Source organism: Varroa jacobsoni, unplaced genomic scaffold (genome assembly GCF_002532875.2).
Source record: "Varroa jacobsoni isolate VJ856 unplaced genomic scaffold, vjacob_1.0 contig01256, whole genome shotgun sequence".
Classification (NCBI taxonomy): Eukaryota; Metazoa; Arthropoda; class Arachnida; order Mesostigmata; family Varroidae; genus Varroa; species Varroa jacobsoni.
Window position 1 is genome coordinate 22491 of NW_019214606.1, and position 11638 is coordinate 34128.

General features: G+C 41.0%; 2 protein-coding genes across 7 annotated transcripts; one reads left to right on the forward strand and one right to left on the reverse strand.

Annotated features, from left to right (window-relative positions):
- The first annotated feature begins 449 nt into the window (after positions 1 to 449).
- LOC111271921 (uncharacterized) lies at positions 450 to 6330 on the forward strand. Of its 3 annotated transcripts, none has more exons than XM_022852980.2 (4): positions 450 to 1339; positions 3484 to 3725; positions 4095 to 4223; positions 4644 to 6330. In XM_022852980.2, exons 2-4 carry the CDS (start codon positions 3484 to 3486, stop codon positions 4807 to 4809), a joined length of 537 nt encoding a protein of 178 aa, XP_022708715.1. In that variant the 5' UTR covers positions 450 to 1339; the 3' UTR covers positions 4810 to 6330. The 3 variants fall into 3 exon arrangements, with proteins under 3 accessions (XP_022708715.1, XP_022708713.1, XP_086829222.1); XM_022852978.2 differs by having other exon boundaries at positions 454 to 1725; XM_086973096.1 differs by lacking the exon at positions 450 to 1339 and adding an exon at positions 1820 to 2019.
- Positions 6331 to 6714: 384 nt separating this feature from the next.
- Positions 6715 to 11434, reverse strand: LOC111271920 (peptidyl-prolyl cis-trans isomerase A). 4 transcript variants are annotated; one of them, XM_022852975.2, is made up of 5 exons: positions 11261 to 11434; positions 10982 to 11083; positions 8966 to 9071; positions 8140 to 8326; positions 6715 to 7797 (listed from the first exon to the last, which is right to left on the reverse strand). In XM_022852975.2, the coding sequence occupies exons 2-5, from the start codon at positions 11075 to 11077 to the stop codon at positions 7665 to 7667; spliced, it is 522 nt and encodes a 173-aa protein (XP_022708710.1). In that variant the 5' UTR covers positions 11078 to 11083; positions 11261 to 11434; the 3' UTR covers positions 6715 to 7664. The 4 variants fall into 4 exon arrangements, with proteins under 4 accessions (XP_022708710.1, XP_022708709.1, XP_022708711.1 ...); XM_022852974.2 differs by having other exon boundaries at positions 11251 to 11434; XM_022852976.2 differs by lacking the exons at positions 10982 to 11083; positions 11261 to 11434 and adding an exon at positions 10652 to 10735.
- Positions 11435 to 11638: the final 204 nt, after the last annotated feature.

Below are 11638 nucleotides of genomic sequence, written 5' to 3' on the forward strand. Positions count from 1 at the left end.
CAGAGTGAGTTAGTCGGTCGCTCGGCCAATAGTTACTGTCGGCCGATCCCCTCTCTTCGGTCAGATCCCCCTCCCCCTTTTCTCCTGTTTACTCGGCTTTCCCTCTTTAACAACGCACATACTTATGCACTCACACCGAAACGTTCAGCTATTCGCACTCGCGAAATATCCCTCGTTTGAACGCGCTGGATAGAACCGAACGCGGTCAAATCATTGCCCTGGCCCGAAGATCCCGAACAGCCGTCATTTGCTCGCGCAGTCGAATAACGGATCAAGAGACTACGATGCGGCCGCTGCATCAGCTTCACCAAACAATTCTCCGTTTTCGATCGACAGCTTTAAGATACCAGCCGCGCAGAGATATTTGGCGCTGCCCTATGACACAGAAACGGAGGAGATTCTCAGGGGGGAGTTATCTAGGCTTCTGTGCTTCGGTCTGTTGGTGGATCTTCGCTACAAAATACTTCGCGAGTAGCTATTTGTAGGACAGAGACCAACCCCTAGTTAGTTAGATAGTAAAGGAGCCCCCGCCCCCCCCTCCTTTACTATCTAACTATGGAGGGGGGTGGTGCAATAAGAAATAAAAACTATAAAGTTTGAGAGAGAGATACATCGAAAATAAATGTGATCGACGCATAGGGAGAACAGGATAAGACGAAGTTGGGGCGGCGGGTCAAGTCGAGTCCGCATCAAACGCACACATACAGGAGCTCCGCGACGAGAACAACTAATGGTCGGCAGCAACAAGTGGGTGAACGGCACCGGTTTGACCGATCATAAGCAACGTCAGACATCGTTACCTATATACAAGTATACATTTCCTCAACCCTAGCTAATACCGCATGATACAGTCGACAACGCGTTCACTGTAAAGAGACGCTGAAGCGTTGGAGACATTGGAAGAAGAGATAGCAGCGGAGAAAGGCGATCAGACCAACGAACTGTCGAAGAGTCAAGCTGGCCCACTGATGTCGGCGGCTGCTGCCGCTGCCGCCTGTGCGGGCGCTACGGTTCGGCAACTGCCGGCCGAACTGTTCACGATGTTTGCCGAATACTTCAGCTCATTTCTGGTTGACTATTCGCCGTAGAGTCCGCTTAGTCGATACCGGCTGAACGGGAATCGGTGCGATTCCTCGGTGGCGCCCACATCCCCTACGACAAATTCACTAGTTAGCACAGTGATAGCTGTAACGTAACATCAGGGACAACGGCGCCGAACATAGCGACCGAGGAGGTCATTAGCGTTCAAGGGAGAACCATTGACTGGCGCTGCGGCTACGACGACACCCTCCTGGTTGGATTCCAGTGCCGACTGACTTGGATTCATCGAAGGCGAAAAGTAAGGAACACTGTGTCAGTGAGACCACGCGCTGTCGAAGTGGTCAAGAGCGAAAGGTGCATTGCCGTCAACGGCCGCCAGTGGTGTCTGCCTGAAACTAGCGAGGTGCTTTAGGAAAACAAAAAATACATCGTTGGAAGACCCATAGCGGTCTAAGTATTTGAGGGTGCACTTCGTATTCGTTGTAGTGCATCAACGTCAAAGAAAAAAAACATTACAAAAAAATAGAGTTGGCGCTTCCGACCAGCGATCGGCCAATGACCTGCGGTGTTGATTTCACTGTGATTTTGTGAAGAATCCTGTTAGTGCCCTAGCCTGAAGGCGCAAAATACGACGTGCGCGTACTGGCATAGTTCCTTGGAGAAAAACATTTCAGTTGTTTAAAGGTAAACACACATTACGTTTGAATATAAATAGAGAGTGGCTTTCGTCAAAGCAGGTTGCAATACGACTAAGGATTCAATTGTAATTGGCTATCGGAGTAACGGCAACGATGTTAATTTAGAAATCAACCACCAAAGTAACTGACAATGCGCTTGCGGGGCTTTCAAGTGGTTGAGCTTAAATCTACAAAAAACGTTTTCATTTTGAACACTTTTATCAGTGGCTGATTTTTGCGCCCAAAGGAAGTTCTGGGTTAACTAGGAACCGACTGACCAACTACAGTTTCACAGAAGCAGGTTTTATGTGCATTTTGCACAGATCGAAATGCTTAGTGCTGTGTGTGATATGAGAAGAAAGTATTTTCTTCAGGACAGGAAGCATGTAGCTATCATTAGCGCGACTATCATTTCAAGCTAACTTTATTTCTAACAGTTTTAATGTAGACCATTTGTAACCACTTCTTTCGCAGTGTAAGTTCAATTATTTATTTCTTTTTCAAAGGCAATAAGTAATCGGTTGTATTGAAGTCGATGACCATCTTGGTATGGTCACCCCATGGGAATGCCTAATAGTATATGTGTATGCATATTGTTGTCGTTTTTTTTGCTATTTTTTTTCTAAATAGGCTCTAAATAAACTCAGAAAAGCAGAACCATTATTTTTAGGACCACCATACCGTTTAGATGTCACACACTGTTCGATTCGGGGTTCTAGTTTATCCGTGGCTCTCTGACGCCGGGTCATGAAACGGAATTTTAAGAATCCGCACCTTCAAGGTCCGCCCACGAAGCCATTCGTCGAAAATCTGGCCTATCGCTTGGTAGCATTTCTATGGGAAAGCCCTGTGTTGGTTTGATAGCAGCTTAAATTGCAGTTGAAATCCCCAATTCGAAGTCCACTCTTGAATTTAGAATATCAGTCGTGTGAAAATCTGGCTAATAATTGTAGCGGGACCGTATCTGGGAGTATTCATTCCATTGTGGTTTGGTTTCTGTCCGAAAGGACATATCGTTCGGAGGCATACGAGTTTTTTTAACTTAAAGCAAATATCAATAACACCCCATCCATCTTGGTTAATTGGGACCATATTTAAGGCTATCCGTTGGCAAGGATCCAAGTAGCTTTTTCGCTGTGCAAAAAAAACTATATGATTACGAAGTATTTACATAATCTGCGATTACTCGGCTGGTCACATCTGTAAGATAACAAGTTACGGGGTGTCGGACGCTGCGCCGGTGTTACTAGAGATTGAAGAGGCCACTGGTGAATCCTCAGGTCCTCTACAGGCATGTAGCTGCGGCATGTTGCAGCATAATAACTTTTTTTTCTGGGTCGATCCGGCCACGTTGAAATCGCCGATCGGTCAACGGTCCCTCCGTGTTGACCGCGAGGGCTGTCTGTGCTATCCTCTTGGCCCGAAGTGATTCTCGCCGTTTCAGAAAGCGGCTCCAGAAGCGTAAGCTTATAATTGCCATTTCATAAATAAACAATACTTATTGCATTGGTAGTGAGAAATAGCCGCTAATTGATCAATAGCCGTATGCTCTCTCGGGAACTTGGTGATCGTTGAATTTCAACGGCACGTTCAGAGGTAATCTCTCTTCATTTAGTATGAACGACACCCTGACGATTGCATGGATCTGACAAAGTTGATGAAATTCAAACTTAGATTGATTACGATTACAAGCTATCTTATGTCGCTCAATTATAGTGAGCTGATTCACCTTGTGCTTGAACGTTTTTCCTTATCGACATTCCAGATGTTACGACCGCAGTTATCATGGTTAGCGCTTGTTGCTGTAGTTTGCTTATTTCGGCCTGTGGCCGCAGCGCCTTCCCCAGCACAATTGGCCTACAGTTACTCGACAAATGAAAATCAAGTTTCAATAAATCAACAGCGGCGCATATCCCAAGAAAAGTTGCATCGCGCAGTTTCTCGTTTTGCGGCAACGGGTCGCGGCATCGCCGGTGTCACCGAATACGTTATGAAAGCAGTCGATCGGTAAGATTCATGCACTCAAAGGCATTACATTAAAAGTAACCTGGATAGGCTCGTGTATTTTCCTAAATTGATTGTCAATATGTAAAATATCACACTAAAAACGAGGTGCGTAATAAATTTTGACTACAAATTAAGAATTCCATCCAATAATATAATTTCTAATATGGGAGACTACTTCCTAATACGGACTAAGTTTTCGACTATTGTAAACCTCAAGCCCCTGAAGTAGCTCTTATCGGTAGAAGCAGAAGTAGACAGAACATTCTATTTATAAATACAATTAGAATTAACTGTGAATACGAGGCGTTTGAAAGTGGTCAGTATCATGTGGACTCCTCTACTAAACTGCATGTTGGTGCAAAATTACAGTTCTATCGACCGTATACCCTCGATACCTAGCCTAGATCCTCAGGAGTGCATGAAGCGTTCGGTGTGTGAGGCACACAATCAGCCTGATAGATATGGTCTACTGGGGCTAACGTTGCAGCTGATTTTTCCGTGAGTATTGTCTGTGTTCCCGATTCAAACTAATGCAACAATCTTTATTTTGCCCCTCGAAAATTCAACGACAAGCTACCAACAAACCTGAATTACCTTGACTGTCACAGATGTGAAATGCAACAGATTTTTTTTACCAAAGCACCGCAGTCAGAGTTGTCGAATGGCAAGCTGAAGCCATGAAGAAATTACTTCTGGGGGTGCAAGAGCAGAAGAAGGAAAAGCGCACCTCGATGCAAAAGAAGGTCTAGCACATTCTTAATCACAGATATGATGACTACGATGAAAGTACGATGTCATCCTCCGTATGTCCAGCTAGAACTTAATTATGAAACTTGCCTACACATAACGTCGCTACTAAATTGATTGAAAGCATCGTTATAACTACCGACTTTTTTCATTGTTTCCTGTTGTTTTCAGTCCATATCTTGCTGGCGAAGATGAAGATGCACCAATGGTCTCAAAGTATCAGCAGGCAGCAAGATATGGCCGAAGAAACGATGCCGAATGTGGGCGACACTTCGATGGATGTATCGTTTCTCCGCTTGAAGTCACCCAGAAGATTATCAATTACTTAATACGCTAGAGCCGACTCGTTTCCGCTATTTTCAAGAATCTACTGCAGTAAGAGGAGCGCATGAGGAGGTTTAGTAAAATCTTTATCTATTAAAACTGTCTTGACAATCCGTTCCAACAACTCGGATTTTTTTTTGCAATCTGCCTAGACAAGCGAAGCAAATCAGAATGATTCCACAGGACCGAAACTATTATAGAGCGTAACACTCTCAAAAATCGAAAGTTTCAGCACCAGCCATTTTTGAGGTAGGAACGTCGACACGCATGCCTTTTGTTTTTCTTTCTTTACTTTACAAAAGCATCACTGCAGTAGCGTGTCATAATGAGTGCTACCATGCTGTATCGATTATCGGTTACTTATTTTTGCGCTGCTAAAAAAAAAAGTGATCAACTTAAAACGCTAAGCTTAAAGGTCAGAAAGGTAGCTCTTAGTTAGAGCTACCTTGCTATCCTCCTCTAAATTTATGGCTTGCGAGAGTAAGATTAATGGTTCCCTTCATATGTAAGTCATTGCAGCGATATCTGATCTTGCTATCGCTATTCGAAGTAGCTAAAGTGCTCCTAGACAAATTGTGCAATGAAAGGAACAACATTTTCAGCTAAGCAAGCTACTTTAAAGCCCTAGGATCACCTATTTGTAATAACTTACATATCAATGCATCCATCCATTATCTAGTCATTTAGTTTCTCTCATACAGTGCGCGTATAAACACCCGCAACAGGTTGTCCCCATCTGAACACGTGAAAACAAGCCCGGCGCCCTCTAGTATCGAATTTATTTAGTATCGAATGTACACGTAGTGTGCGACAACGAACATACAATCTTATTATATTTACTCTCTTATTCTATCATCTTTCAGTAGCAATTACACGGAAAATATTCGTCGTAGCTATATCGTATCCTGCAGGATACCATAGGTACAGGAATAGAGTTAGGTAAAGACCCGTGAAAAGATCGAAATACTTTGGCTTTACGTTATATACATTCGAAATAATTCTACGTTTATATTCGAAATCTAATATCTAGGTACCTATGATTATGTTTGACGAACTTCGAAATGAATGAATTGGCTTTCATTTGTTCTTGTCTATGAAGTTCTATCGATTTCGGCGCAATTCCTCATGATTATAGTGATTCTTGTGAATATGAAATACTGTATTGAGCAGCTTCGAAGCGCGTTATTTGTGGTGGCCAGACCCAAGGCAGATGGTAGGTGTTCCACAAATAAATCGCTTCCACTCACAGGGTACAAGAAGTCTGTTTGTACTGATTGATGTCACGTGATAGTCACTGTCAAAACTGCCAAAAAACAGTGCGAGTTCTAAAACTAATTGGTGGATTATTACTATTATTGCTATACAAACGTGCAATTGTATTGCAAGTCTGATTTTTAATTAGCGACATTAACAGGTACCATACTTGGCTGAAAGCTCACACATACGCCCTCGTACATTGTTAGAGAAAAAAATTTGTCAAATACTACAATGTCTAAGGAGTCATATGCTAATAAAGGTACTTAATATTCACCCATTTTCCCAGGTGATAATTTATTAGATGTGAGCATTTCGTCACTTACTAATAATAATAAGGTAATAAACACTATTACGAAACGTATCCGTGTTATATATATACATGTAACCGATACCTATACATATCTTATACCTAAACACTTTAATTAGAAGCGATAAACACTTATCATAGCCCGGTCACGGCACAGCAGATATTCAAGCAGCGTGTGCAGTAAGAAGAATTTTCTTCGGTACGACTGTACTTAACATGAAGGAGCCATGCACGGCAAGAACTGAATCTTCAGTTCAGTACTTGGTCTAAAACCAGCTGGAAAGAAGATAATTTGCCTTGTGAGGGCTCTAAATGAGTACGTAGTTATAGGACCTATGAGAAGAACCTTCACAATGAAGAGAACTGATTTTTATTTGGTACATAGGAAATATTTAGGCTATTTTCTAAGTCCGTGAAACCTTTTTCTGACTGATTCATTTATTTGATCCTCAATAAATTATTACCGAACTAATAAAGAAATCATCGGCTTTCGTTAACTACATGAAAATCAATGGACGTTCATGATAAACATCATAACTATTAAGATTTATATACATGTATATGAGAAGCAGCAGCAGCAGCAGCAGGATATGCATATTGTTTATGAGCATTATATTACAATGTCTCGTCCGCAGATAGATTAAGAAGCACGTCACTTGTTTTGAAAAAGATACAGAACTCGATTCCCTATTGTAAATTTCGAACTTCACTTTTCCCTTGAGTTAACCGCTCATCTTTTTGTCGTTCAAGATCAACGATACGAAATCCTTACTTAACGTATAAGAGTGTATATTTGAATGTTATTGAAGAACAATAATGATGTGCACGATCATATAAGTTCGATTGAATTGATACACATAAAAGTAACAACAAAAGAAGTTTTGATGGAAAATGCTTCCAAATGTCCTTAGAATTTAGCTTGGACCTCTTAAAAGAAAACGGGAAACACTCGAGACAACACTTACCAAAATTATGAGATACAAAAAACATGATCAGGATCGTTTCATTACTTATAAAACCGCGTACATTAACGTACCTAACGTAGGACAAACCTTACGAATAAAGTACCACGTTTCACAAGGGGTTTCACATCGCCTATCACCTCTGGTCACATTTTATGTAAAAGAATGGTTCAGAGTTTATTATTGGGCATTCTACAAATGAATTCTTTTCTGAGATAGATAGCATTGAAATAGGATTTGTCAAGTAAGGGGTATCTCTTGCACTGAAAGAAGTCACATGTGACACATCCTGAAGATAATGGAGCTAGGTCCTCTAAAATCTTCTGCACACGCATTATATTTCTATAGCTGACCACAGTTTTCGATTCGGACTGCTTTTGACGTACTTCCGCTGTGACTACCAAGACGTTCCATTTTCTCGACAACCTCGAGCCCGTCAATAACGCATCCAAACACGACGTGCTTGTTGTCAAGCCTGAAAGCAGTTGCAAACAGTACAGCTAATCCGGATGCTATTTCCAATAACACCTCACACAAACACTAACCATCACCATCTGGATACCATAAGGCGGTTCCATTTTCTCCATATATTATTTTCGAAGCTCCTCAGTTTCATCTCCAAGGAACCCTGTAATAGGATTCCCTGTGGCAGGTCTCGAATCAACGAATATTTGCCACGTAGGGCTTAGCGACAGCCTTTTTAGTGGTATACAGGCCTGACCGTCAAAGGACAACTTCATTACGAAATTTTGTGGAACATAGATAATCTAAAGCGTAAATGCTCAGATACAGTAATAAATTGAGGCAACAGTCTCACCAAGGCGTTTTTGCAGTACAGATGAAAAATTGCGACCCGTTCGTGTTAGGTCCACAGTTTGCCATTGATAAAGTTCCTGGTCCTTCGTGGGTCAACTGAAAATTTTCATCCTTAAATCGATCACCATAAATTGATTTTCCGCCAGTTCCATTGTTGTTGGTGAAGTCACCACCTTGACACATGAAGGCTAAAAAAACAGAAATTAATATGATGTACATAAATGTTGATGGCTTTAACAAAAATATGGTCATGTTCCAGCATATAGAATAATAATTTTGTCCAATTTTCACATCTATGCACTGTTGAAATATTGTCAAATTTCCACGTGACACAATTCAGGATGTTCAATAAGTTGGGTATATGCATTTTTTTTACTAGTAAATAATCATAGAATTTATTAAACACATTAGAAATGCGATAAAACTGTGCCTCATCGATTCTGACAATAGTGTAAGATTTTTTTTAAATACAGGAGGACGGTGGCGTCACTCATATTTTTTGCTGTGCCATAGGTCAATATTGTTATACGTACATTTGACTGAATGTGGGTTAGATACTTTACAGGGTACTACTAACCAATCTGTAAATATGGTGTTAATATAGCTTTGGTGGGAATATTTATAATTCACAAGTGACCCCTGACTGGCACAGTTGACCGCCGTTTCTAAGGCGTAAAAGTTTACATTTTATTACTGAATCAATAACTAGGACCTTTTGTTGTTAAGTACTGCTTGGCACGGCTGGCGCTAAGCACAAAATCAAATGAATGAGAAGTATTATAGATTTCCGCAGAAATATTTAAAGTATCCGTAGCTATCGTTCTCACCTGGAATAACTCGGTGAAATAAGCAGCCTTTGTATCCGAAACCCTTCTCACCCGTACACAAGGCTCGGAAGTTCTCAGCGGTCCGAGGTACCACGTCCGCGCGGAGCTGTAGTGACGCGGAAGGTAAAGGGAGCATCACAACAATATCAACCGAAAGTAATATTTTCCCCGTTAAACTCTAAATAAATAATCTGCCCTATGAGAAACAGCCTTAGCCGAAAGCGGCGTCATGTGGAAAATGAATCTGAAGACTTAAGTGGTAAACACAATATTCAAGGGTTTTAAAAATGTTATAAAAAAGATTGAGCTAAAGGACAACCAAGTAGAAAGTAATTTCCCGACATCCTATTTCAGCATATGTAGAATGGACAAGCACGGGAGACTGGCGATCAAGTGTGAATTCAATTGTTCTCTTCGAAGGATGAACAACCTTCGTGGCCGTTTTTATAACGTTCCTCGTTATAAAAAGACCACGAAGTTCCTATTAGGTTCGCTCCTTGTTTCACATTGTAAGTTAGTTGTTGTTGTTGTAACCTGTCTCTGAGCTAGTTCTCTATGCATAGAGATAAATACTTTGGGATGTACTGTATTTTAACACTCATTAAAAAATACACAAAGAGATGAAAACGAGCCCATCTGTCTTAAATATTGCATATTGTAAGATAGCTTAATTCGAGAGTAATTCTTCATACTTGAGAAACATTTTGGATATGGAAAACATGATCGAAAAATAGGTGGTCTCCCTGTTCTCGTTCTCTCCTATTGCTTAAAAATAAACCTGACGTTTTCGTTAGAGAGTTATAATTTAAAAAAAAAAACTCGATATCTCAAAAGGGTGCCCTGGCTTAAAGTTTAAAGACAGTGCGGCACTTGCCTATGTTTTTACAAAAAAAAAAAAAACTTAGTAAAATCTCTTAAAAGTATCTTTAATCATATATGATATAATGTCTGTTGAGAGACGTTAGAGAAATTACTGCAGTGAATATCAGTTTTACTCTATTCATCAAATGAACACCCAGAGCCACTTGCAGCGGTACAATCTCAAATAATGTAGTTCTATTATTTTGTTGTTGTTCATTAGGTAAGTACATATCAGATCAATTGAGTAGGGTTTCCTTTTTAAATACCAACCTCGGCGTCTGCCTTCATATTTAGAAAATGAAATATTGAAACAGATCAAACAGCTTCTTAGTTACACTAGTCCCCGATATATCTCACCCTAGGATATATAAATAGTAAGCAATTCGGCACGATTACCTTTATTGCGCTAATCATTACTCTGACCATTAAAAAAACCCCATCCGTTCCGTTTTTCACGCTCGTGAAAGCTCAATTCAGCGTATATTCAGTCATTACTCGTTCTACCCCAACTACTTAAAGTTCTGCCACTTCTCACTACATTAGGCGATCCTGCACTCAATCCGCTATTGTGCTGTTTTTTTTCCTAATAAGCATTGTTTAGTATGACGGCGCGAACCGTAAAAACAAACTTGTAGTCCTTATTGTTCCGAACTATTATGTAATTATTAAACCATATCACTGAAAATGGCCAAAGCCGACTCTGATAATCGTCGCATCATGAGTTACTATTCCGCGTGAGTTACGACAACAGAGGCAGCTGCAGCATAAACCTAACTGAATGATATCTCTAAGCATTCTTGGCCGAGATGTTCCCCATCCACCTACATTAACCATGTGACCCCGTTGCCGGCACCTGACTGACCCGGCTGCGACTACCATCACTTGCCGCAAGCAAAACAGTTGCGTTCTCAACGTTTACATGCACGCAAAGTCAGACGGCGAGCGGACGTGGCATGAACTAAATCCTTCTCATCGACGTACACTATATCTGATTGATACACACGTAAAGTAGTATTCCAGTCACACACACGCCGCATCCGTACCGTACCTACGTGAAGCAGGTCACGGGGTAGAGCGCGTTTCATCTGACTAATTCTATTAAATTTCAATTAGCCATTCGTCTAACATGAGCAACTTCAACGAAAAACAACATACCTCCATTGTGATTCGACCGAGAGGCTCATCGTCCGCCACGATATCGAAGAATACGACCGGATTTTCGCGCGGTCCACAATTACAGATGTTGCCCATACTGATCTGAGAATTGTACCGTTTTTCAACAATGACAAAGAAAGACTTCATTAGCTGAAACCACACTGTTGACCTGCAATGATTCCTCTGAATAAGGTTTATCGGTTTGAATGAATAATTAATCCGAACGGTGAACAATTTTAAGAACAAAACAGTGATAAACAAACTCGTACGATACTATACGAAGATACCGCTGGACACTGGGTGATGGTAAAGAAAGAAGTTCCGCTAAATGACTTATTTACACTACAACAAAATTCGGTGTTGGTATACTAGGCTACTATCGGTATAGCGTGAATAGCCCACATCCTTCTCAAACTCTCAGTCGTTCGATTCGTATGCTTTTGCACAGATAGACAGGCGAGAAGACCTTCAGTTGGGTCGCCAGGGGGCGCTAACGGACGCCGACAAAGTTGTTATGCGCGGCCAGTTCCTAAAGTCTGGGCTGCTTCACTTGCGGGCCAAAATGCAGAAAAAGATTATTGCGGATTTCCTATTATGTAAATTTTTTTCCGTTGTTAATTTGAATTGTACAAAAAATTCAAGACCGTACATTTTAGG

Coding starts and splice junctions, on each gene's coding strand:
- LOC111271921 (XM_022852980.2), top strand. CDS start 3,484: ATGTTACGACCGCAGTTATCATGGTTAGCGCTTGTTGCTGTAGTTTGC. Junction 3,726..4,094: donor GTTATGAAAGCAGTCGATCG/GTAAGATTCATG, acceptor GCAAAATTACAG/TTCTATCGACCGTATACCCT. Junction 4,224..4,643: donor ACGTTGCAGCTGATTTTTCC/GTGAGTATTGTC, acceptor TGTTGTTTTCAG/TCCATATCTTGCTGGCGAAG.
- LOC111271920 (XM_022852975.2), bottom strand. CDS start 11,077: ATGGGCAACATCTGTAATTGTGGACCGCGCGAAAATCCGGTCGTATTC. Junction 9,072..10,981: donor TCGGTCGAATCACAATGGAG/GTATGTTGTTTT, acceptor GCGTCACTACAG/CTCCGCGCGGACGTGGTACC. Junction 8,327..8,965: donor ATTTCACCGAGTTATTCCAG/GTGAGAACGATA, acceptor CTGTTTTTTTAG/CCTTCATGTGTCAAGGTGGT.